This window comes from Cyprinus carpio, chromosome B20 (assembly GCF_018340385.1).
Source record: "Cyprinus carpio isolate SPL01 chromosome B20, ASM1834038v1, whole genome shotgun sequence".
Lineage (NCBI taxonomy): Eukaryota > Metazoa > Chordata > Actinopteri > Cypriniformes > Cyprinidae > Cyprinus > Cyprinus carpio.
The window spans coordinates 14,170,821-14,196,935 of record NC_056616.1 but is presented as its reverse complement, the minus strand read 5'-3'; the positions used below and the strand labels follow the sequence as shown (position 1 = coordinate 14,196,935).

The 26,115-nt window shown below is 38.9% G+C and overlaps 1 protein-coding gene across 1 annotated transcript in view; it reads left to right on the top strand.

Annotated features, from left to right (window-relative positions):
• mdn1 (midasin AAA ATPase 1) overlaps nt 1–26,115 on the top strand; it is a 45,560-nt gene that overhangs the window by 13,773 nt on the left and 5,672 nt on the right. Inside the window, 60 exon segments of the mRNA XM_042746842.1 lie at nt 89–227; nt 340–470; nt 740–878; nt 1,014–1,143; nt 1,350–1,607; nt 2,344–2,541; nt 2,673–2,881; nt 3,074–3,196; nt 3,320–3,434; nt 3,437–3,516; nt 3,604–3,711; nt 3,802–3,922; nt 3,925–3,989; nt 4,081–4,170; nt 5,165–5,428; nt 5,513–5,777; nt 6,093–6,252; nt 6,583–6,699; nt 6,820–7,028; nt 7,460–7,608; nt 7,704–7,903; nt 8,729–8,952; nt 9,050–9,163; nt 9,680–9,809; nt 9,891–9,997; nt 10,134–10,267; nt 10,356–10,516; nt 10,612–10,732; nt 11,484–11,700; nt 11,838–12,078; nt 12,527–12,653; nt 12,936–13,100; nt 13,224–13,438; nt 13,679–14,066; nt 14,174–14,286; nt 14,735–15,392; nt 15,992–16,153; nt 16,263–16,548; nt 16,640–16,878; nt 18,313–18,408; nt 18,524–18,618; nt 18,724–18,848; nt 18,986–19,138; nt 19,415–19,524; nt 19,616–19,689; nt 20,015–20,198; nt 20,600–20,753; nt 20,993–21,139; nt 21,288–21,414; nt 21,497–21,602; nt 21,738–21,853; nt 22,129–22,548; nt 23,067–23,290; nt 23,577–23,714; nt 23,799–23,977; nt 24,068–24,229; nt 24,456–24,593; nt 24,769–24,907; nt 25,060–25,364; nt 25,558–25,693. Of these exon segments, the coding sequence (XP_042602776.1) occupies nt 89–227; nt 340–470; nt 740–878; nt 1,014–1,143; nt 1,350–1,607; nt 2,344–2,541; nt 2,673–2,881; nt 3,074–3,196; nt 3,320–3,434; nt 3,437–3,516; nt 3,604–3,711; nt 3,802–3,922; nt 3,925–3,989; nt 4,081–4,170; nt 5,165–5,428; nt 5,513–5,777; nt 6,093–6,252; nt 6,583–6,699; nt 6,820–7,028; nt 7,460–7,608; nt 7,704–7,903; nt 8,729–8,952; nt 9,050–9,163; nt 9,680–9,809; nt 9,891–9,997; nt 10,134–10,267; nt 10,356–10,516; nt 10,612–10,732; nt 11,484–11,700; nt 11,838–12,078; nt 12,527–12,653; nt 12,936–13,100; nt 13,224–13,438; nt 13,679–14,066; nt 14,174–14,286; nt 14,735–15,392; nt 15,992–16,153; nt 16,263–16,548; nt 16,640–16,878; nt 18,313–18,408; nt 18,524–18,618; nt 18,724–18,848; nt 18,986–19,138; nt 19,415–19,524; nt 19,616–19,689; nt 20,015–20,198; nt 20,600–20,753; nt 20,993–21,139; nt 21,288–21,414; nt 21,497–21,602; nt 21,738–21,853; nt 22,129–22,548; nt 23,067–23,290; nt 23,577–23,714; nt 23,799–23,977; nt 24,068–24,229; nt 24,456–24,593; nt 24,769–24,907; nt 25,060–25,364; nt 25,558–25,693 (10,400 nt within the window).

The following is a 26,115-nucleotide window of genomic DNA, read 5'->3' as shown; positions in this document are numbered from 1 at the left end:
AAATTTGCCTTTAAAACCTTTAATAGCTTAATTTATTTATCAGATAAAAGAAGCTCAAATGGATTAAAGTTCCTTCCCTTTACTGCAGCTGTGGTAAAACCACCATCTGCCAGCTGTTTGCTGCATTAGCTGGTCAGAAGTTCTTCTCTGTGAACTGTCACTTGCATATGGAGACGTCTGACTTTCTGGGTGGCCTCCGACCTGTCCGTCACACAGGAACCCAACAGGTAATATTCATATTTCTTAAGATTGAGTTTACAAAACTCTCATTTCCAGTCCTAAAATCAGACTAGCTTATTCATCAATGCTGTTTTTTGACACGAATGTATTATGTTTCAGGCTGATGCGGAGGACGGCCGTCTGTTTGAATGGCATGATGGACCACTGGTGCTGGCGATGAAACAGGACGGTGTGTTTCTAATGGATGAGATCTCGCTGGCAGATGACTCTGTGCTGGAGAGACTCAACAGGTGTGAATTTAAACTCAGTGTTCTCACATTGACAGCTTATTAACAGTTTAAATTTTACTTTAAAAAGTTTTCAATTTAGTTTTGCTTGGAAAATTCCAAAACAGGTCACTGAAACTACTTTGTTTCTAGGTAAAATTAATTGAAATTGTGTCCCAAATGTGCAACTTCTACATCTCATCAGGACAATGCGAATCACTTAAACTTTGTACATCATTGATATTGGCACATCTCATGTCTAAAGTGATTATGTGACTTTGTGTTCTGTGCAGTGTGTTGGAGACTGAAAAATCATTGGTGCTGGCAGAGAAAGGCAGTGGAGATGATGAAGATGTTGAGCTGATCATAGCCGGGAAGAAGTTCCGGCTTGTCGCTACCATGAACCCTGGAGGTGATTTTGGAAAGAAAGAGGTCAGTACATGGAAAATTAGCATGACTGAGGAACATTATGTTCCTGAAGATTAGCATTAATAGTGAAACAAGTGGATTGTGTTTGCATGGATGAAACAAGCAACCAGTGGCACTGATGTGTTTGCATATGTACAGCTGTCTCCAGCACTCAGGAACAGGTTCACAGAGATTTGGTGCCCCCAGAGCAACAGTCGTAATGATCTCATGCAGATCGTCCAACACAATCTGAGGCCTGGACTCTCTCTGGACCAGCATGACCACCAAGGTGAGTCACTCTGCACAGAGCAATCAACTATAAAAAGCCTTATTTCACACCATTTGAATAACTTGAATCTGATTGGCCGATAGGTGGATTCTACAGTCAATAGCTTTGTATAATTACCACTAAACTACATACAGTAGCTGTTTGTTGTCCCTGGCTAGTCAGTGTCCTGCACTGTTCTAGTCTCATCATTGCTCTTCCCATCTCAGGTAAAGACATAGCAGAGCTCATGCTGGACTTCATCGACTGGCTGACCAATCAGGAGTTTGGCCGGCGGTGTATTCTAAGCGTGCGAGACATTCTGTCATGGGTGAACTTCATGAACACGGTATGTGAGCGGGACGAGGACGGCTTCATGACCATGGGGGAGCTGGAGGAGGAGGAGCCAGAATGGGACCTGCGATTGGACACCGTAACAGCCTTTATTCATGCTGCGTGCCTTGTGTATGTGGACGGAATCGGCTCAGGTGGGAGAAAAGCGAGTGCAAACTGCATTTTTCATGTTTTGGTACCAGTTTACCCTCGAAAGTAGTAAGATACACTACCGTTTCTGGGGTCAGTAAGATATTTTTAATGAAGTCTCCTAAGCTCAAAAGGCTGCATTTATTTGATCAAAATTCTGGGGTCAGTAAGATATTTTTAATGAAGTCTCCTAAGCTCAAAAGGCTGCATTTATTTGATCATACAATTTTAAACTTTTTTTTTAATTTTGATCAAATAAATGCAGCCTTTTGAGCTTAGGAGACTCTAAATGTAGTTTTTAGACTAAAATGTAGTTTATTCCTGTTATTGCAAAGCTGAATTTCAACATCTGGAACTAGTCTTAACATGATCTTTCAGAAATCATTTTGATATGCTGATTGGGTGCTGAAAAAACATTATTCATTTTAGCAATATTGAAAACTATTGTGCTGCTTAATATTTTTGTGGAATCCATGAAACTTTTTTCTGTTTTCAGGATTCTTTTATAAATAGGAAGTCAAAAAAACAGCATTTTGTGAAATAGAAACTTTTGTAACATTATAAATGTCTTTAAAAAAACAGCATTTTGTGAAATAGAAACTTTTGTAACATTATAAATGTCTTTACAGTAACGTTATACATGTATTTTTGATATTAGATGTCTTTACAGTAACGTTATACATGTATTTTTGATATTTGAATCCTTCTTAATGGCCTCAATATTTTTCTTTATGGTATCAGGAACCACCGTGTCAGCAGCAGAGAATGCCCTGGCAGCACGGAAATCGAGTATGGAATACCTTGAGCAGAGACTGAGCAGAATTACAGAGCTGGATGAGGAGATGCAGGATGCGCTCAGAGTCTACAACACTAGTATCCCCCGAGAGCCCCAGTGGGGTGAAGACTTCTTTGGCATTGACCCCTTCTACATCGCTGCAGGTGAGGAATCTATTAACATGTAAAAGTACATATATTAAAGCTGGGTGTTGTTAGCAATTATTGTTATCAGATCGTTCCCCAGGTAGGACTTTTGGGTTCTGTTTGCTACATATAGTCTGATCCACCCACAGGTCCTGAGAGTGAGGGCAGGAGTCTGTCGGACTACGCTTTGAGTGCGGGCACCACTGCAGTGAATGCTCAGAGGATATTACGGGCACTGAAGCTTCAGAGACCCATACTTCTCGAGGGCTCACCTGGAGTGGGCAAAACCAGCCTGGTCGCTGCCCTTGCCAAGGCCTCTGGGAACCATCTTGTCAGAATCAACCTGTCTGAACAAACTGTATGTCAGTTTTGCTTTAGCATTACTTTGTTGAACGCAATCTAAATGATATTTGATGACTCTACCAATGCAATGACAACCTTTTTTGACAGGTGGAAAAAAGGCATCAATGTTATGTAAATCTCTAAGGGATAGTATATTATTTCAAATAGTGTTTTTAATTCATTCTGCTGTTTTGTCCTCTCTGCACAGGATGTTACGGATCTCTTTGGGACAGACCTGCCAGTGGAAGGTGGGAAAGGAGGAGAGTTTGCATGGCGTGACGGTCCTCTCCTTGCTGGGCTGAAGGCTGGACATTGGATTGTGCTAGATGAGGTAAAGATGAATGGAAATGTGTTTGTCTTTTTTTTTTATACAGAATTGATCACTTTAAAATATCTCTTTATATTAGTTGAGTAGCTTTAATGATTGTTGTTTTTCTTCCTCTTATCTCTACAGCTGAATCTGGCCTCTCAGTCAGTGCTGGAAGGTCTGAACGCTTGCTTTGACCATCGTGCTGAGATCTACATCCCTGAGCTGGGCATGCGCTTTCACGTTCAGCATGAGAAAACCAAGATTTTGGCTGCCAAAACCCTTTCACACAGGGAGGAGGACGCAAAGGGCTTCCCAGGTCCTTCCTGAACAGATTTACTCAGGTAAGATTGAATGATTTTCTGTTTGTTTTCTCAAAATACACATTTGATTGAGGATATGGATCTGAGTTCTGTATTTTCCTCATTCAGGTTTATGTGGACGCGCTAACCAATGAAGACATGCAGTTCATTGGTGACTCCATCTTTCCTAACATTGACAATGTGATCATTTCAAAAATGGTGCAGTTTAGTAACCGGGTAAGTGGGCGATGCATAACTTCTCTGGTGTTTTTCTGTCGCTCTTTTATTTGACACCTCCCCATGTATCATGAATTTTTTTGTTTCCTGCTTGTCCAAGAAGTGTCAGTTGAAAGGAAATGGGGCCAGATAGGTGGACCATGGGAGTTTAATCTCCGTGACCTGTTCCGTTGGTGCCAGCTGATGCAGACAGACCAATCACCAGGCTTCTTCAACCTGGCCAGCATGTTGGACTTGTGTATGCAGACCGCATGAGGACTGAGGCAGACAAGGCTCAGGTAGCAATGCTAATTTAAATACCATTTATCACTCATAACCTGGAGATATGAAAATACAGCCATTGATCAGTAATACATGTTCTACCCTCAGGTGTTAGCAGTGTTTAGGAAGGTGTTTGGAGAAGACTTTGAACCTTATATGGGCTCCAGACAGTTCCATATCACCCCTTTGAACTTACAGGTTGGTCAGAATAATACATTGTATTGTATTGTATTGTATTGTAATATAATTATAATATTGTAATAACAATATTGTATTGTTAAAATTATTAGCACATTTAACGCACTTGCCCTGCCCCAGACCTATGTTTGTCATCTGACATTTCATACAGCTGATTGATGACAAATATGAGGCAGGGCAACAACTCACAGTGTGATGGAGCCTAGAGTCCCTGTTTGAGTTTTTGTCTCATTTTTACATCATAAAGTTAAGCAATATCACACGAGCAATAGGCTAAGTGCAATATCACACGAGTGCAAATGGGATACTGATCTTGCACAACAGTTCAGTAAGTAAGAAGTTAATATTGTGTTCTTTTTGACACAATGTTGTCTGTTTTGCAAAGCAGAACTGTTCGTCTCCGAGCAACACACAGCGACATTTAATTTCTTAATGCACATTTTGAACGAATTGGGTGAACCATTTGGCACGTTGAACCATTGGCCATTGGATTTGAAGCGGTGCTGCACAGACCGATCAGTGTATGACATCAGAGTATTGCGAGAGCGATTCAGAAGCATAAGGAGTCGTCTGCTCTATAGCTCTTGCGGTACTTTGATGTCATACAAAATAACCATATCGGTCTGATGGTGATGATCAGCTTCAAGTTGAAGAGACTTGATGACTTTTACCACCATCTACTGGCAGTTTGAGTTTATTATTTAGAGTTTCATTTCATTAAAGAAATAATTTAATATTTCCATAGTAATAATAATAAAATTAATCAAATAAACTATTAAAGGTATAGTTCACCCACCCAAAAATGATCTTTTGGGAGTAATTTCTCAGCCAAATTTGATGTTTGATTAATTTGTAATTAATTAATTAAAACTTTTAATTGCTTACCAGCCCTAAATATAATATAATATATCATATTTTAATGGTTTTAATCCTTATTTTTAATTTTAATCTGTAATCTTGGTGTTTGATCTTTCTCTGTTTCACACACACACAGTTGGGTTACTCAGTCCTGCAGCGTAGTGGAGGGGCACCTATTGCTCTGGATCCTCCTTTGTCGATTACCCATCATTCTTTGCGCCCTCTGGAAGCCCTGATGAAGTGTGTGGAGATGGGGTGGATGGTCATTCTGGTGGGTCCTACTGCGAGTGGAAAGAGCAGTCTAGTGCATCTGCTTGCGCTGTTAACAGGACACAGACTGAGAGTCATGGCCATGAACAGCGCCATGGACACAACGGAGCTGCTGGGTGGTTTTGAGCAGGTTACTTGGAAATGACAGACAAGTTGAATATTTCACTAACTTGGTGTGATTATTGTGATTGTGATAACTTGTGATTGTTTTTAGGTGGACATCATACGGCCGTGGCAGCAGGTCTTGGAGAGCATGGACTACGTGGTTGCCATGGTGACCAGACGAGGCCTGATGTCATTGGACGGGGCGGTGCAGGACACTGAGTTTCTGCTGAGCACGTGGAGCACTTTCCGCCGCTGGCTGAGAGAGGAGGGTCTGGATACCACAGAGGGCATGGTCACGTTTGAGGCTTTAAACAAACTGGAGGTCATCATTGTTCTGCTGCACAAACTCAACACTAAACTCAAGGTCTTAACAGGTAAGACACAGACAGTATATGTCTTCTGTATACTTTTCAAATTAGATATTTGGATTTCTGAGACATTTAGTAAGAATGAGTTGGGAGAATGAGAATTGGTTGAAGTTTTATTTATTTTTAATATTTATTTTTAGTATATTAAATAAATGTAATAAATATAAAATATTTAATTATTACTAGAAACTAGAAATGTAAAATTATTTTATGACAATATAAAATACATGTAAATTAATTAAAATAAGATCAAATAAATCCTTACTTTGTACCTTGTTAAAAGAGTCTGAGTGTCATTAAATCTCTGATTGTCTCCTGCAGATATGTCCAAGCTGCAGATGGACTTCACTCTACTGAAGGAGCGGTTGGCCCAGATGCAGGACGGCTGGACTCATGGTGGCTTTGAGTGGCTGGATGGGACGTTAGTTCAGGCACTGCAGGCTGGAGACTGGTTGCTCATGGACAATGTCAACTTCTGCAGGTCAGATGTTTGTAAAAAAGATGCTTTTTGGTGTCTCTAAGTAGATACATTTTAATAAAGAATAATGACTTGTAGTCAAGTCTGTGTTTTAATGAATTGGTTGAGTAAATGATTCAGTGACACATTTATAACACATAAAGTCACTGACTTCTAGCCTATGCACTGAAATAACATTTTTATCAACACTTATTACTGAAAAATAAACTATGGGTGATTTGGTTATGAAATATTGGTTTTGTGTTTAGAGTGATACAACTAGCACAGTGTGAATAATGTATTCCAGGTAGACGTGTAATAAAATAACTCTACTATGAACTATTCGTGTTGCAGCCCTTCAGTGTTGGATCGACTGAATGCCCTTCTGGAGCCTGGCGGGTCATTAACCATTAATGAACGAGGGATCATTGATGGAACCACACCCACCATCACACCCCACCCTAACTTCAGGTACAAACAAATCCTGAACCAACATCACATCCTGCTGAACAGTTTCAAGTCTAATGTGAAAGTACAGTTCTGTCAAACTCACTGCCTTTGTTCAATCCTATTTCTCTTTGTGTTTTTCAGGTTGTTCCTCACCATGGATCCCACACATGGGGAAATCTCTCGAGCCATGAGAAACCGTGGTGTTGAGATCTACATCCCTGGCGAGCACGAGGGAGTGTGCTCGGACACCCTGGATCTAAAGATGGTGTTACACACCCTGGGTGTGACGGGAGACTGCGTGTGTGACCTGCTGATCTCCATTCATTCAGAAATCAAGAACACAATATGGGGTGAGTCTGTGATTGGATCAAAAACTTGATGTCATTGTTAGTTTTTCATTGTTTTTACTTGTTATTGCTGCTGTTGTTTTATTTACATTTGGGGTTGAAGCAGTGTTATTTTATTATCATTGAGATACTATTATAGTTTTTGTTTTAATTTTTTTTTAATTTTTTTTATTTTTTTTTTTTTTTTTTTTTAAATGTTGTTTTTTTTTTTTTGTTTTTTTGTATCTGTATTTTTTTTTATTAATTTTTGTTTTAGTTTTAGTTATTTAACCATATCAAGTTAAGCAAAATGAAAATGAGAAAGGTTTTTTAATAGTTTATTTTAGTTAACATAATTTATTTCAAATACGGAAACATTTTAATGGTTTTATTTTTAGTTTACTATAGATCTTTCGATATGTTTTAATGGATATGCTCTTTTTAATGTCCTCTAGACTCACCTGCATCATCCATGTCGTCTCTGCTCCATGCTGCGTCTCTGTTGTCTGGTCAGCTGCAGAGAGGAGTTGATCTGCCCAGTGCCCTTTTACAGGCCTGTGGAGAGGCTTATGCTTTCTGTCAACGCACCACTGCTAACCAGCAGGTACATGGATGTTTGTCCATAAACCACAACAAGATAAAATATATGATGCCATGAATTTATGACACATCAAACTTACGTCTCCCTTCCTGTCTCAGCTGGCTCAGGAAGTCATTGAGAGGCAGCTGGCAGTGCTGGACTCTGAGGACTGGGGCAGTGGGCTGCTGTGTGCGGGTGTGTGGCCGGACCGCATCCCCTCAGCCCTGCTGTGCACTGAGGACTCCTGTTTCTCCAGTGTCCAGAGAGACGGACAGGTCCTCCTGTACTGCCTCAACACTCTCAGTCTTTACGGAAAAAGGTCAGAACTACACTATACAAATAAACAATTTTGTGTTTCATTATCGGCCAAGTCATTGGTTGTAAATAAGATTCTAATATTGTTTGTGCTCATGAAAGTTATTGACATTTAAAGTTAGTCATTTTTGTTGGTGCCAACATATATAGCGCAACTGCGCTCACGGCGACCCGAGTTCGATTCCTGTCTCGAGGTCCTATGCTGATCCCGCTCCCCTCTCTCCTCAATACTTTCCTGTCATCCCTCCACTGTCCTGTCTAAAATGATAAAGGATAAAAAGTCCCCCGCCCCCAAAAGTTGATTTTAATTTCCATTTAATATATTTTCTTAATTTTTAAAGCATTTCATAATTAAAGTTTATTTATTATTTTTATTTATTTATTTTGTTTATTTGTGTTAGGTCAGTTTTAGGATCAGTTTTTTGTTTTGAAAAAGTTTGTTTTGAAACTTTAGTTCAGTTTTTTTTTTTGGATATTTTTTCTAGCTTTAATGTTTTTCTGTTTTGTTTTTGTTGGTTTATTTATTTATTTATTTTAGTTATAAATCAGTATTTTGTTTGTTTGTTAGATTATATATTTGATAAATAGATGATACACAAGTGAAACTGCAGTTATAACTTAATCAATAAATTCATGGTTTGTTTATTTTTGGTGTAGTTTTTGAACCATGAACATTTCTGTTATTAGTAATTTGGTTCAATTATTCTATAATTATTTCAGTTAGCAAAAAAACTTTTAAGTTTTTGTAAAAAACAAAACAAAAACAGTGGTTATAATAATGTAATAATATATTATTAATAATTATAGTAATAACATTTTACTGCTTCAGAAATCGTCCACTGAGCCTGGTTGACCTGCAGAGGGCAATGCAGAGCGGTGCTGTGCTGGATGGGCTGCAGTTTTCTGGAGGTGGAGGACTGGCCGGTGGAGCTGAGAATGCACTTCGGCTCCTCCCAACAGCAGTTAAAATACTGACAGAAAGAGCTTCTCACAGTGACTGGGTCCTCAGAACCAGCTGGCTCTCCCACCTTACCAAAACGTACAAACATGCAGGTATGCTGTATAGAAATTTTTTTTTTTTTAATGTGTTTAATAAGGTGTTGTCCTGAGATCATATTTTTGAGACCTGGGATCATACTTGTGCTTGCAGATGTAGCTCTGATGCAGTTGGAGGCAGGATCCACAGCGCTGAAGGCTGTATTCAGCAGCAAGCTCATCGGGAAAGGCAAATGTCTGGCAGAGCTCTTGCAACCACACAGCACAGGTACATATACACACTCACACATTTACACACTTAAAGACCACTTGAAATAATAATCGGCATTGTGTTCTTTCGAAGAAAATGTCTAAAATAGTAAGTACTTCATTATAAGTGTCTCTTCCTTTTTAAACAACTTTTCTGCTGATGTAAATGTGACCATGGACCACAAGACCAGCCATAAGGGTCAATTTTTTTTTTGATTTTTTTAGATTTATACATCTGAAAGCTGAATAAATAAACTTTCTATTGATGTGTGGTTTGTTAGGATATGACAATATTTTTCCAAAATACAACTATAGAAAATCTGGAATCTGAGGGTGCAAAAAAAATCAAAATATTGAGAAAATACTGTTTCATTCTGAAGTCAATCACATTATTGAAGTTAAATGCATTGGGAATGCATTCTTCATTGCCTTTTAATATTTATTTATATGGAAAACTCAGAATCATAGTTACAAAAAACAAAACTCATATACAGTTGCTGACTTGTGGAGTTCCTAAATTTACTTTCTTCACCAGATGACTACAGGATTCTGGTAGACATGCGCTGGAACAAGCAGTACTTGGACATTTTGGCCAACACCTGCAACTTTGAGGATGAGGAGAGATACATGGAATTCATGGAAGCACTGAATGCTGTTGCCAACAGGTAAATCCTTATCATTTTTGCCACAGAAATATTCCAGTAAAGTGGAAAATGGCTAGAAACGAATGTCTTATGTTTTGAAAGAATCACATTGCTGATGGACCGAGAGGAGAGTGCAGCTATTAACAGCAGTGCTGGAAACAGCTCGCCTCATAACAGCGCTCTTAGGCTGGCCACTGCCTTCTCAAAAGGTACAACACTCACTCCCACAGCCTTGTTAAAAATACACTTTTGATATTAGATACAATTTTAAATATATATATCAATATTCAATGAAAAAGCTTGGATCATATGTCACTAATTACATTATAAAATTGGGTTTTATAGGGAGGGTAGACATAGGCCACCTGCCTCATCCAGTGTTGGTCCACCTGCGCTCATTCTTTGATCTGTGGGATTCATTTGTACTGCAAGCTGTGCAGTCAGGCCAGCCCTACATCTCCGACCACCTCATGTTTGAGGTCAGAATTTTATTCCACAGAACATATTCATTATAGCCATGCTGCCCTGTTCTGCAGTTGGTTTAAGGTGATGTGTTTGTGTGTCCAGATCCTGCAGCTGCTGCAGTGGAGGGATCGTTTCTGGCATGTGTGTAACACTCTGTCCGCGGATACTCGAAGTGTGTGTGTGATGTCCCTGCACTGGCAGTGGGTGCACAAAAACCTCATTTTGCGGCTGCCTCAGCTTTTGATGGGGGATAGTGACTATGAGTGAGTAATGGCTTTATTATGTGACAGAAATACATCATGTAATGTTCTCTGTAGTGTTTGTTTGTTTATATGTATGTTGTGAATGTTCATTTCAGAGGCCAACAGGAACTACACACGATCTCCACGGCCATCCAGAACGCACTTTCCAGTCCTGTGGCGGTGGCTTCTGCTCTGAAGGGCATTCAGAAGACATTAGGAAAACCACTGCCATTTAAGGTTAGGCGATATATCGGACACAAAGAAATTGTACCATTTTGAACTCCATGGCACGGCGGTGTTTATCTGTGTTGCTCATTGGGTTACACAGGGTCAACTCCAGATAATACTATCATTTAAAAGTTTGAGGGATTTTCTTTTTAATGTGAAATTCAGCTGGATGTTACTAATTGGGAAACCGTCTAGTTTACTGTTGTACACTACCATTCAATGCCAAGTTTGGCATTGGTATGTTTGGCATTTTAAATGTTTTTTTTTAGAGGAGTCTCTTATGCTTACCAAAGCTTTGTTTATTTGATTTGAAAATCTAGTATAATACAGCAATTATAAAATTATAAAATAATTATAAAAAATATAATTACAATTTAAAATCTATTTTAAAATATAATTTATTCCTGTGATGGTAAAGCTGAATTTTCAGCAGCCATTAATCCCGTCTTCAGTGTCCTTCAAAAGTCATTGTAATATGCTGATGTGGTGTGCTAGAAACTTATTATCAGTGTTAAAAACTGTTGTGCAGCTTAATATTTTTGTAGAAACCATGATACATTTTCTCAGAAGATGTTTTTATAGGAAGTATAGGAAATATAAATCTTTTATATCATTATAAATGTATTTACTGTCACTTTTGATCAATTTAATTTGTTTTTGCTGAATAAAAGGTTTTTTTTTTTCTAAAAAAGGTTTTATAAAAATTAAAATAAACGAAGACATTCTAGCAAAAGTTTCAGATGTCCTTCTTTCTGTGCAGCTGGAGGCAGTGGCTGAATGTGCAGCCCGTCTGCGAGTGCTGTGCAGGGCTTTGGATGTTAGGGACCTGCGCCTTGACAACAGCCTCGCATCGCTGTGGAAACAAGAGGTGTCTCGTCTCCGTGGTGTGGCCATGGGAATCGACTCCAAAGAAGCTCTACTGGAAGCTTGGGGTTTGGTGCTTCAGGCCAACCTCCTGCTGGAGCCTCAGAACTCAGGTGAACTAGACACTTACATTTTGGACAGTAATTCGTAAGGATTGTGGGCACAAAGTTGTGTAGTGCTAGACCATATAACCAGCCAAACCCTGACCGCTTAGTTTAATGACACAGAATATTCTTATCATTCTATCCAGGGGTTCTGGAGAGGCTTGTGAGCTGTGTGGATCGGCAGCAGGGTCATATGGCTTCCTGTGGCCTGTTGGACTCTCTTTCAGAAGATAATGAGGAGGAAGTTGGAGACAGTGCTGCACCGGGCCGGGAGGTGTTACTGCAGCTTGCGCGCAGGGCTCAGCTGTGGCCTGCACTGGAGGAGCTGGCAGTCCTTAACCAAATGAAAGTCACCACAGACCTGCTGTACCTGTCAGTCACACCAAGGTATGATTGCGTTTCTCTACCAAATTATTAATTATTATAAAACAATTCATTGGGCAGGTTAATGACACTGTCAGTATTATTGTTGTTTATATACTATTACAGTATTTTTATAATATTTTCCATTGGCTTTTATTTTTAGTAGTTAAATAGTTTTTTTTCATTTTGTATTTCTATTTAGCTTAAATATATTTCGGTTTTAGTAATATTAGAACTCAAACTTTTTTTTATATAGATTTTTTTAATCTAATATTTATATTTCATTTTATTTGAACTTTATCTCAATTTGCTAAATGTTTTATATAAGTTTTAATTTTAGTAAACAATAACACTGGAAATTGGCACTTGATTTTGTAAAGTAGGATCTTGTAGCACAAGGCTGTTAATAAGACTTTATTCTTTGTTCTGTATAATGTTTTATTCATGTTGTTTTGCATATTTTGGTCTACAGGAGCAGCAAGGAGGCAGAAGATGGCCTGCGCAGGTCCTTCTCTAACCATCTGCGCTTCTGTATGCAGTCGACCCCCATGAATATCCGACAGCTGCAGCCTCTCTGGTTCCTGCTCGGCACTGAGCGGGTCTGTCAGAACACCTTCAGAATCCTTCTGGTGTTATTATTAATGACCGCACTGATGATTGATGAATTTACCATACAGACAATACAATAATTAAGCTTGATCTTTACGTTTATCATGAAGACAATACAAATGACCTTTCTTAAACATTCCATTTATAAATGTTATATATAAAGCATTTAGTCCTCCATTTACTGAGAAACACATGCTGCACTAGGGATGAATATTTTAATTTCAGTTCATCTCAGTTTTCAAATCTGATCAATCTTGTAATTCTCTCCCCAGCCTGTGGAGGAGCTGCCGCTGGTGTGGTGTGAGCTGCTGTCTGAGACACTCGCAGCGTTATGGAGCGGCAGTGTGACCTCCGACCCTGACCGCTGGCTGAAGTGGAATCCGCTGAACCCAGAGGAGCATATGAACTCCAGATCACTGTTGGGACCATCTGATACGGTGTGTGTGTGTGTGTGTGTGTGTGTGTGTGTGTTTGTAGAGGTAGAACTAAAAAAAAGTTTGTTTTTTTTTATTTGTATTTAACATAACTGAATAACCTTGATGTGATGTCTGTTGATGTGGGGTCCTGGCATGCTGAGTCGTGCAGTGTGGTCCCGCTGCATGCTGGGAGTTCTGAGCAGCACTGATGCTGGCGGCCGATGGGATCCATCGGGGTCACACTTCCTGTCATCATCACGTTTGACCCTGGGAGAGTGGAGAGAGAGAATCGGGCAGCTACAAGATCTGAGTGCTGTGATTTGGGATAATATGGCTATGCCTGAGCTTGCTGACTTCAGGTAGAGACACATATGACACCTAGTTAGGGAACACGTCATGTTAGATTTTAAATATTTTAGAACAGTATGGTATTTGATTTTTTATTTTTTATTATTATTGCAAAAATGTTATAAATGTTTTTATACCTTGGTAAATGTTTCATATTTTTATAATTGTTAAAATAAACAGTTTGTCATTTCTGTTGTGCAGTGATTCATTTTTAATTTTCTGTCTCTCTTTTCCTCTCTCATTCTCTGTAGATTAACTGACTGTAGGTTGCAAGGACTTGTGTTGCGTAGACAGCTGCAGTCTCTCTCTGAGCTGTTGTCTCCAGGTTTACAGGAAAGCTATGCAGAATCCTGTGACAGTCTAACTGAAGGCCAGGACCATATTTCTGCAGCCCAGGAGATTCAGATCGCCCTCAGAGAAGGCCTGCCAGAAAATCTGCTCCCAGAGGGCTTTCTAGATACCCTAGTGACATGCTTGACACAGTTTGCACACAACCGGGCACAAGATTCGGTCCAACTTGCCCGGTCTGGAGTTTTCTGGGTGAATATGGGTCTGCTGCAAATCCAAGTTTGGGCTCCACAAACAATTTTTGACCCTGCAGTGAAAAGGGCGTATAAACTCCGCTATGCACAAGAGGAGGTGAGACAAGCTTGCAAGTGGTAGCTTTTGTGAGATTTCTAGAGATCTATTGCAGCCTTTCAACTACATGCAAATCACCTCAAGATGACTTTCTTTGTGTCTCTCAGCTTGCTCTGCTACAGGAAGAGTGGAGAGGGCGGAGTCTGTCCTCACAGCTGCTCACAGGGGCGGAGCTTGAAGAGAGTAGTACAACTGACAACTTCCAGCATCCTCGCATCAGGTAATGAATATGATATAACAGATACGAGAGATTTTTAGCTAATATTAACCGATATTGAAATAACTAGTGCTGGACAACGCTCATCCAAAATAAAAGGTTTTGTTTATATAATATATGTGTGTGTACTATGTATATTTGTTATGTATATATAAAGACACGCATATACAGTATATATTTTGTATATATAATAAACATATCATATTTCTCTTAAATATATACATGCTTCTGTGTATAAATATGCACAGTACACACACACACATTATCTACACAAAAACTTTTATTTTGGATGCGATTAATCATTGCCCAGGTCTAATATTGATATTAAATTGTTTAGGATCAAATCCCCTCAATATCCTTTTTTTCATACTGTACATTAGGGATATTCAATTAAATTTCCAATTTCCAATTGGATGTTGAGCTCTCTTTTGTTGTTTGTGTGTGTTTGTAGGTACTTGTGGGTCCGTATGCAGCAGGTGAAGGAGCAGATTTGTGAACTGAGTCGTAAACAAGCCTGCCGCCCCCCTGACCCCCAATACGGTCGCCTGTATCAGGAACTTCAGCACTACTTGTGCAGCATCGGCCAACCAGCTGCAGTGGGCGACCTGCTCTCCCACCTCCTGAAGGCCTTACAGGCCCCAAAATCAAGACTGGGAATTCAGGGTTTGTTGAAGGAGGAGGCTGTCTGGCAGGCTTCACAGCACCGCTTTGCCCAACGGCTGGTCGAGGAGTACCCGCTTTATCCTGACGTGGTTGTGCCGCTACGGGCAGCAATTTTGCAAGTGCAGCATGGCATGCGACTCCTGGCGTCTCAGGTGTCCTCGTCGGTGACTGCCCAACCGGGTCTGTCACGTCTCGTGTCCACTATGCTAGCTTTTCCAAGTCCAGCGGCATCCTCGGATCTGGCCTGTGCAGACTACCTGTGTTCACGGGAATGCTTGCACATGCTAAATGGCTTGGGAAAGCAGTTGCCAGCAACAGAGGTCAGCCGTTTGATCCCAGATCATGCAGTTTTGTTGTTGAATGCGCTGCTGTACATACAGAGTCACACACTGAGTGCTGGACATCTCAGTGCAGAGACGCGAAAACTCTTCAGACATGTTTGCCAGGTGAGATACGAAGTACAAATATCCCAAATAATATTTTTAATTTAATTTCAATGAGATTTTGAATCTCAGATATTTAATGTTGTGTTCTCTAACTTTTTATAATAAATACATAAATAATTAACTATTTTTAATGTTGTTTTTTTTATATTTTTATAATTAATGTGGATATGTAAAAAGTTTAGTATTTATTAATATTTTATATTGCCTTTTATTTTTATGTTTTCATTAGTTACTCATTTTTATTAGTTTTTTTTTCTATATGGCTTTAATTTAGATTTATTTCTGTTTTATTTTTTGTTTTTATTACTTCAATTATTCCGTTAGTTGCCAAAGCATCATTTCTAATTTTTAGTTTTAAGTTATGTTTTAAGTTCACCCAGTAATTATAATTTATTTAAGCTTTATTTATGATCTATATATGTCATGAAAATTATTTAAAATCTTTTTTTTGTTTTTTATTAGTTAGTTTAGGTAGTATATAGATATAGACATTGTGTGAGAAGAAAAATAATATACTGGTTATATTTGAAAAACAATATAATAATTAGTTTCATATGATAATTGTTTTTTTTTATAACAGACTGTGATGTTTTTTTCAGGCTATAGTGAATGAATGGGACGAGCAGGAGAAGAGAGCGAGAGAAAAAGAGCAGATGGAAGCCAGTCTGTACCGCAGTCGCTCTCGTCTACATGGGACAGGCCTTACAGAGGACCAGCAGGAAGAGAGAGAGTTCAGACGCTCTTTCCCGTCTTACCACAAGGTAAACATGGACTAAAAGGGTTAAAGTTTTTAAGTGGGATGTAATTGATTTACACTCATTTGCAAGTTAGGAGTTTGTCTTTGGATCAATAATGTGTTTTTTTCCACAGGATTTTGCTGATATCACTTCAGAACCTAGTCTTGATCAGCCAATAATCATAGAGGATGACGATGATGCAGATATGGAGTCGTCGTCTAGTGAGACGAGCAGCTTCCTGTTGGTCAGCAGCATGAGCACAGTGGTTCAGGTCCATCAGAGACTCTGTTTGTCTTATGCTCAGTCACTGTGGTACCAACCCAACCCACCAACCAATCACAGCAAAGACCACATCAGTGCCCTGGTTTCGTCATATCAGATCACAGCTCCACTGATAGCCCGCTTCTACCATCTAATGGGTATGAAGGCATGATTTTATACAAATCAGAAAACCTCGGCCCCACATATCTCATCATCTGATCTTTCCCTGTTTATCCCTTTCTCTCTCAGATTGTGAAGTGGACCCTAAATTGATGGGCTCTCAACTTCTCCTCAGTACTCTGCTCCAGAACACTGTGAGCGGTTCTGGAGGTCCAGCTGAACTGATTGTGCAGAGTGATGGGCCGTATGACTTCTACAGAGACCCCAATATGAGTCAGGCCCGGATCTGTCTGCCAGCGCTAGAACAGCTGAGTAAGGCTGTGAGACAGCGCCTGAGCGACTGGCCTGAACACCCTGCACTCGTTCAGGTGAGAGAGGCTGCTACTGTCACTGTCATTGCAATCATATGTTTCAGGTTTTTTGAAATTGGGTTGAAGGGAGCCCCAAGGAACTTAAGGAAAAAAATAAGAGAAAAGAAAAAGATTTTACTAAATTTACACTATTGTTCAAAGTTTGGAGTTGATGTTGTTGAAAGTCTGTTACACTCATTTATTTGACTGAAAATACAGTACAATAAAGCAATATTATGAAATGTGACCCTGGACCACAAAACCAGTCTTAAGTGTCAATTTTTCGAAATTGAGATTTATACATCATCTGAAAGCTGAATAAATAAGCATTTCCATTGATGTTTGATTTCTTGGCTTCGGATAATATTTGGGTGAGATACAACTATTTGAAAATCTGGAATCTGACGGTGCAAAAAAAAATCTATATACTGAGAAAATCGCCTTTAAATTTGTCCAAATAAATTCTTAACAATGCATATTACTAATCAAAAATTAGGTTTTTATATATTTATGGTAGGAAATGTACAAAATATCTTCATCCTAATGATTTTTGGCATAAAAGAAAAATCGATCATTTTGACCCATACCATGTTTTTTTTGGAGTATTGTTTTGTTGTTTTTGTTGTCAAGTGTGATTAATATTTTATTTATATTTTTTTTTTTTTTATATTTTTTTTTATTTCTGTGATGCCAATTTTTCAGGAGCCATTACTCTAGTTTTTAGTGTCACATGATTGTTAAAAAAATCATAGTAATTATTGGTGCTCAGGAAACATTTCCTGTTATTATCAATGTTGAAAGCAGTTGTGCTGCTTAATATTTTTGTTGAAACTGACACATTTTATTTCAGGATTCTTTGATGAATAGAAAGAAGAACAGCATTTATTTGAAATAATGTTATGTCTTTTTCTGTCACTTTTGAATAGTTCAATGCATCTTTGCTGAGTAAAATCATTGAACTCTTTAAAAAAAAAAGATCGGTTGTGTATTTTAGGCTATTTATGAATTATTTTTATTTTTATTTATTAATGTCTTGTTTTTATAGAACTGCTTTGAAATAATATTTATTGTGAAAAACACTTTACTAATAAATCTGAATTTAATTAAAAATATTTATTGTCAGGTATGTACATCTAACATTAGTGAGTTAAAATGATGTGCTTAATTTGATAAAAGAAATTAATAATTTGCATTTTTTTTTCTTTGTGCTTTGTAAAGTATACATGGCTATTTTCTTGAAAATCTGTAGCTGCATTTATATTTTAAGGAGCAAACGCATCTCACAATGGTATAATCACAATTTGGGCTCTAATATTTGGAATCAAGTAGGGTAAAAACCCTTTGGTTTAATTAACATTTGAGACGTAACTTCTTTGAAACTCAATTTGCTTTGAAATATGTTCAAACTTTTGGCTATTTCTCAAATGCGCTCTTCTGTATTATGTGTCACAGATCTCCATGGTAATAGAGAGGATATTAGCGTTTAGTCTTTCCAGCCCTCTAGCAAAGTTCCTAAACGGTCTGGAGATCCTGCTCAGCAAAGCACAGGTAGGGGAATCAGCTCATACACTAGTCAGTAGTTTACTGACCATTTGTGCCCAGCTTAGGTCATCAGTTTCAGATATTAGTTTGCGAGCAGTTCTTCTCTCATTCTTCATCACAGGACTGGGAAAACAATGCTAGCCGGGCAGTGTCTCTTAGGAATGAGCTGGAAGCTATCACACAGCTCATCATTCAGTGGAGAAAACTTGAGCTCAAGTAAGTAATAATACAGTCTTAAACTGAAGGCGATGATTAAAGCTTAAGTTGCTTTAATCTTCTATATGGAGGTCTTATTGGTTTTTTACTACTGTATTGCTGCAGCTGCTGGTCAAGCAGCCTAGATAACGCACAGAAGCGCCATGCTGAGAATTCAACCAAGCACTGGTTGTCCATTTACCAACTCATAGAGCGATACCTACAGGAGCAGAGGACAGACTCCAGACATGGTGACCGAAATGCGCACACACACACACACACTCCTCATATATATATATAGTACTTCATCCTATGCTTTGTATTGTACAATAAATTATTAATCATATTTTATCTGTTTGCATTGAATGAGACTTTTCTTGTCCAATAGATGATGGTGTGGAGAATCTTTCCCTCTCGTCAGTCACATCCACCCTGCAGGCCTTCATTGAAGGCTCCACCTTAGGAGAGTTTTCTGTTCGCTTGTCCATGCTGCTTGGTTTTCACTGCCACGTCCTGCTGGCTCCCAAACAGGAAGGACATGGTAAGAGAAATCTGGATTACAGCATATCCATAGGCACAGAACAATACATATACAATGTTGATACAGTACAGTTTGTTTTATTTTGACTTCTGTGGTATTTTGTGTATTAGTGCTGCTGTGTGACAAAATTATGGCTATGCAGGGCTGCGTTTCCTAAAAGCATCGTAAGCCTAAGTTGCTCAAAGCTCCATTGGTTTCAATGGGTCTACAATGTACTTTTGGGAAACGCACCCCAGGCCAAATTAAATTAATGACTTCTTTCTTTTATCCTCACAGACTCGCTCTGCAGCTTGCTCTGGAATCTCTATAAATATTACACACAGTTCTCAGAGAGCATCCAGGCCAAGATCACCCAGCTGAGGTCCCCTATAGAGAAAGAGCTCAAAGTAGGTGGAACCAAAGCAAGCAAGACTACTGTCAGATGTAATTTTGTCTCCTTTTATTGAGTTAATATAATGTTTATCTTGACGCCTATAGGACTTTGTCAAAATCTCCAAGTGGAATGATGTCAGTTTTTGGTCCATCAAGCAGTCAGTGGAGAAGACACATAGGTGAGGCTGATTGACTGAAAGTTACACCACCATTCAAAAGTTTGGGGTTATACATTTTAAATTTATTAAAACAGAAAACAGTTATTTGAAACTGTAATAATACTTTCTTTACGTTTGATAATATAAATGTAGTCTCTGTGAGCATAAAAGTCTTACCGAACCCAGAATTTTGAACGTGATAATGTCATTATTCATCAGCATGTTAGTTATATTGCAGCACTAGACTAGTTTTGACTTGTATATTTTACATGTTGCTAAAACAGTGGGCATCAAACTGGCTGTAATGGTTTAAAAAATAAAGTTATGACATTGTGTCTGTGATCAGGACCCTGTTTAAGTTTGTGAAGAAGTTTGAGGCGACACTGAAGGATCCGTGTGCACCGTGTCTGGTGGAGCAGGGCAGTAGCAGCAGCATGGATGATGTGGATTCACAGCCCGAGGAGACTTCTCTGCACAGGGTTCATCAAGCACTGAGAGCTGCCCTGCCTGGAAAGGGCCGGGATCTGCAGGTAACATAACCTCAAGCTGAAATTTCAGGCCTTTCCAAACATTCTTTTTTTTTTTTTATTAACTTTTTTAACAACATATATTACACACACACCAGGAACAAAAATACAAAATGCAGTATAGACACATATTGATGTCTTCGCAACTTAGCATTATCTCAATTTGTACAGGACTCACATCCACAAGACTAATGAATTAAAACACAAAAAAAAAAAAAAACGCATACAAACTATTAAGGCCTCCTAATACAAATACATCCTATAATCTCACATATCTTCAATTGTCTCTTTCCAAACATTCTAGAGTATTTTCTGTTACTGAACAACTCTATTGTCCTTATCTTGATCATTATGGTGTTTCTTTTTGTAACAAAGTTGTATTTCAAACACTTTTCATGCATCAGACTGATGGTCCAGAGGAACTCTCATCTGATAAAGAGCCCTCGTCTCTCCAAGCTCGTCTTCCTGTCCTCACGAGGAAGATGAAAAAGTTGTGTGTTCAACTGGTAAAGAAGACCACTCTGCCTGAGCTCTCAGAAGACCTGGATCAGTTCACAGGTATCACTGTTTGCCTTCATTTATAGCCTGAGAACTTCATAGAGGAGTTTGTTTTGTGTTTTTATTATTAAACTACATTGTTTTATGCTGTCATATTTGCTGTCCTCCGGCTAGTAGAGCTTACTCAACATGTTATGTTTGATATGTTTGTGGCTTATTAGAGGCATACGTGAGGGTGTATGAATTTTGAAAATTGAATGAAAAAACTTAACTTTTTCTCCAATTTGTTATTGTTCCAGTTGAGATAATTACCAATGTGCAGGCCCTGCAGGGCCTGACGGTGGACCGCAGCATGGAGCAGGAGAAGCAGAAGGCAGAGGTGAAGCACATCCTTATACAGAAACAGAGAGCACTGGCTGATCTCTTCAAGATGCTTGCACAGATCGGTCAGTCTGAGTCATTTCATGTGGTGTTAGAAAATTGATTTATAAATCAAGGTTCTTTTTATTTTTATATGTTTAAAAATCTATTCCTTTTTCTACAATCTTGAAGTGTATGCAGACAGCAGATTGATTGAGTTTTGTTTCTGTCCAGGTCTGTCCTACCGTAAGGGTCTGAATTGGGGTCATACAGCAGACCCAGATGAGACGCTGTGTCTGCAGCCCATGGAGATGAAGATAGCCCTGTCTGCAGTCAAGACACAAGACAACACGGTGCACAAGTATGTAACCAGCATCTACAGACTAGCGCCTGTCATAGAGTTTAGAGTCAGAGCCTTATTTTGATAGTAATAATGTTCACAGGTTATTTGCGGAGATGATGGATGCGTGGGAAGGCTGTGAGAAGTACTTCTATCGATCCTGGGCCAGACGCAACGCCATGCTGACGGCATTACAAAGCTCTGTTAAGGTGAGGGCCTCACACCAATATAATTAGCTAAGTTAAATGTCTTCTTTAGATTTAAAGGTTTATTGTGGTCCTCTGAGTGCTGCAATAAGGGATTGTTTTTTTATTTATTTTTTTATTCTTGCTCTGTCCTTCTAGGAGCTTGGGCTGGGAAATATACAACGATGTAAAGGTTTCTCTTCTCATCTGTTTAAACTTTTGCTGAAGCAAAGAGGAAGACTTGCTGGACTCACAGAGCACTGGGTCCAACTCGGGTACTGTCCTTTAGAGATTCATTAGATAGACTACCATTCAAATATTAAGCAGCGCAACTGTTTTCAACATTGATAATAAGAAATGTTTCTTAAGCACCAAAGCAGCATATTAGAATGATTTCTGAAAGATCATGTGACCCTGAATTTTTGGTGAGAATAAGACACCTTTATAAACATTAAAAAAAAGTACCAACTCCAAACTTTTGAATGATCCACTTAAAAAAATGTATTTTCTGTTTTCATGTTTTCTGATTCGTTTCTGTTTAAAACAACAGGAAGTTGATTGACAGTATCCAGAGCATCAAGTCTGACACGCACTGCTCTGAAGATGATGTCAGCGGTCTCCCTCCTCAGAAGCCTCTCCAGCACTGGATCACCAGGGCTCAGTCTTCAGTGCTGCACTGCTCTGTTGTTCTCCAGCAGCTCTCTTGGATCCTCCAGTGCTGTCCTGAAGGTTCTTCTGCAGCTCCTGCTGAGGCCAGGGAGGGGGAGGTCATGCAGGGTCAAGCCACACTGAGCCACCCGTCTCCCATGCCCCCGCACATCCAGCCACAGGCGTGTTTGCTGCGGAGAGGGGAGCAGGCTTGGAAGGAGGTGCAGCAGAAGGTGGAGAACCTAACGAAGGAAGTAAAAGACCTGAAAGAGAAGCTGGATGGATTGGCCCTGGAATCCACAGAAAGAGTTGTCCATAGCTGGTAAGTAAAAGAAAGTGTGGAAATGTTGTGAAAATGTTTATTTTATTTTTATTTATTTATTTTAGTTTTAGTTTTGTTTTGTTTTGTTTTATTTTACATATAGGCCTGGGGAAGGTCATAATTAAAAATGATGGGAGATTTCTATACTGAATTTAATTAATTAAATTTTACTACAGAAATTTCTGTAAAAAAATAGTTTTGTTTTATATTTTACTTTATTTGATTTAATTTTTAGGCCTAGAAAAGTCAAAAATGTTTTTTTATTTAAATTTGTTTATTTAAAAAATATGTATTTTATATTTGTTTATTTGCTTTTTTTCGGCCTAGAATTAAAAAAAAAAGGGAAATTTTCTGTAGTGAATTTTTTATTTTATTTTTATTTTTTTATCTATTTTACTAGAAGTCCTCAGTAACAATGTCATGGAAATTTTTATATTTAGTCTCAGCTCTGTTCTTAATCCATCACTCTTTAGATTTAAATTATACATCAACATTTCTCTCCTGTCTCCTCCTTATAGGGATCACTTCACACTTTGCTGTTCCTCTCTGGACCGGCTAGGCATCGTGGTGGGTCAGATGCCGGCTCTAGAACAACTCTTTATTCCTGATGGTGTTCCGGTCCTCCGTACCCAGCCTGCCCTGATCTGCGGTCTCCAGGCCGTAAGGACGGAGGTGGACACCTGTCTCACAGAGTTCACCACCTGGAAGACTCACCTGCTCTCTATCAGACAGTCACAGAAACGTAAGAGCACAGGTACTTTTCAGACCTTAGACATGTCCGGTCCTTACTTCCTCTTTCAACACACTGACACAAGTGTTGTCGTTGTTAACTAAAACTGATAAAAATATTTTTTAAATAAAATAAAATATAAATATTAGATGGAAAAACTTGAAGACTAAAATTAATAAAACTAAAACTGAAATAAATTAAAGCTAAATAGAAATATAAAAAGAGTAACATCTTGCCTGTGTAATCTATATTGATCTAAATTTACCCTTTTCTTTTCTTTTTTCTTGTCTGCATGCAGGACGCTCCGATCCATTTTCTGCTGAGTTCTCCAGGCAGCTGGAGAAAACAATAAACATGGTTCTGTGTGCGGTTCAGACACTTGTTAAGAGGAAGGAGAAGGAAAAAGCGGAGGATCAGCAGTCAGAAAGCAAGAGAGGTAGATATTCACCCAGGATTTCACACAGAGCATGTTCGAGGGAATCTATGTGTGTGTGTGCTCATTTTATGTGTGCTTCTCTAGAGAGTGACTCAGAGGTGGCAGAGGAGCTCTTGAAACCAGGACACTTGAGCAGGTTACTGGAAGAAGATCTGAGTGGAGATGTGTCCAGCCTCTCATTACCAGAGATCAATGGAGTCGTGACAGAGCTGCTGGAGAGACTTGGATCACACAGGGATGACTGTCAGCCCCACCAACTACAGGTCAGTCGCACACATAATCAGTTTTATCTCCAAAAAGATTATGTCTGAAAATAACAGTGGATATGTGTGTATTGAATATTTTATATGAAGGAACTGAAAGAGGCATGTCGGGGTGTGGTGCGTTTGGAGCCCATGCTGTGTCTGTACTCTGAGTTGGTGAGGTATTATCTGGCTGTACTGATGGGAGCTCACCGTACCACAGGAAAGCTGCTGTCCGTCCTCGCTAATGTCTTCACTGAACTCGCACAGAAGGTATATTGTCTCGTGCTCCTCACTGGTCACTGGAGCCTTTCTGAAACAGAATTGTTCAACCTGAAAAGCTACTGTTTGCAAAATTTGAATTTAGTTTGACTTTAAAACCACTTTCCCCCAAAAACACTTAATTGTCCTGATTTTTAATTCATTATTTTTTTACATTTTTGTTACTCTGTCCTTTCGTCTATCTCTTTCTCTTCCTCTCTCTGCTTTCACTCTACAGGGTTTCTGTCTGCCCCAGGAGCTGATGGGAGGAGGAGACGGTGAGGGAGCGACGGAGTTCCATGATTATGAGGGTGGAGGAATAGGAGAAGGTGAAGGAGTAAAAGACGTCAGTGACAAAATCGAGAACGAGGATCAGGTACATTAGTACAAGTGAATCACTGTTAAGAAAGCATTTGAACATTTAAACTATCTGAAATTAATTGGAATTGGTATTAAACTTACATTTTACACTAAACTGAATTCTCACTTGAGTTGAAATGAATTTCTGAACTGGAATCTAAATGCATTTCTGAACCTTTGCCTTTGTATAGGTTGAAGACACCTTCCAGGAGGGTCAGGACAAGAAGGAGGAGGAGCAAAACAAACAGGACATTAAAGAGGAGGACAATGCCATTGAGATGTCTGAAGACTTTGATGGAAAGATACATGACGGCACAGACCATGAGCCAGGTGACTGCACTAACTGTTACTCAGTTTGTTAACAGATTGAACTGAAATAGTTTTTTAGCAGGTGCAAATAGTACAATATATAACTTGAATTTCACAATCAATCAAAGAATTAGAAAAAACATAATGAAATGAATCTCGCGTCACCTGTTTAGGGGAGGATGAAGAAGACTCTGATAAGGAAGAAGATGAGGAGCTGGATAAGAAGATGGGGGATCTGGGTGATGGTCAGACAGATACTCTGGACGAGAGAATGTGGGGAGATGAAGAGGATGATGAGGATGATGTTGACAGTGATAAAGAGGAAGAGTCTGGTGCAGGAATGGATCAGGGAGAGTCAGAGCTGGTGGCAAAGGATGACAACACGGATGCTGGAGAGTCAAACAAAGATAAGAACCAGGACAAAGATCACCTAAAAGAAGAGGAAGAAAAGGAGAAAATCCATGAACAGCTGGATGAGGTCAGTCCTGCACCATTTTTTTATTTTTTTATTTAGACAGGACAGTGTAAAACAAACAGTTTTGGGATTCAAACTCGAAACGCCCATGTCAATCTTCACCATTTCTTTACCTCAATATCAAAACTGTGGAACCCAATGGAAGAGAGTATAATAATAGGTATATATTTAACAACATGTCCATGTGTGTTTGTAGCGTGAGTTTGATGAAAATGAAGTAGACCCGTACCACGGTAAGCAGGAGAAGGCGGGAGAAACAGAAGCCATGGACCTGCCAGATGATCTCAACCTGGATGAAGATGGCAAGGATGAAGAGGGAGGAGAAGGAGACGGTATGTTCAATATTCAGGCATCTCAAAACAATAGGGTTGCTAATATTTTGTAATGTTTTTGAAACATAGTCTCTCATGCTCACCAGGCTGCAACAAAAAATATTACAAATTAAAATGCCTATTTTAAAATGTGATTTATTCCTGTGATTGCAAAACTGCATTTTTAGCATTATTACTCCAGTCTTCAGTGTCACATGATCCTTCAGAAAGAATTCTAAATGTCATCATAATTTGCTGCTCAAGAAATGGTTGTGCTGCTTAATATTTTTGTGGAAATAATGATGCATTTTTTCATGATTCTTCAATGAATAAAAAGTTCAAAAGAGCAGCATTCATTTGAAATAGAAATCTTTTGTAACATTATTTATAAATGCCTTTACTATCACCTTTAATCTATTCAATGCATCCTAACCGAAAATAAT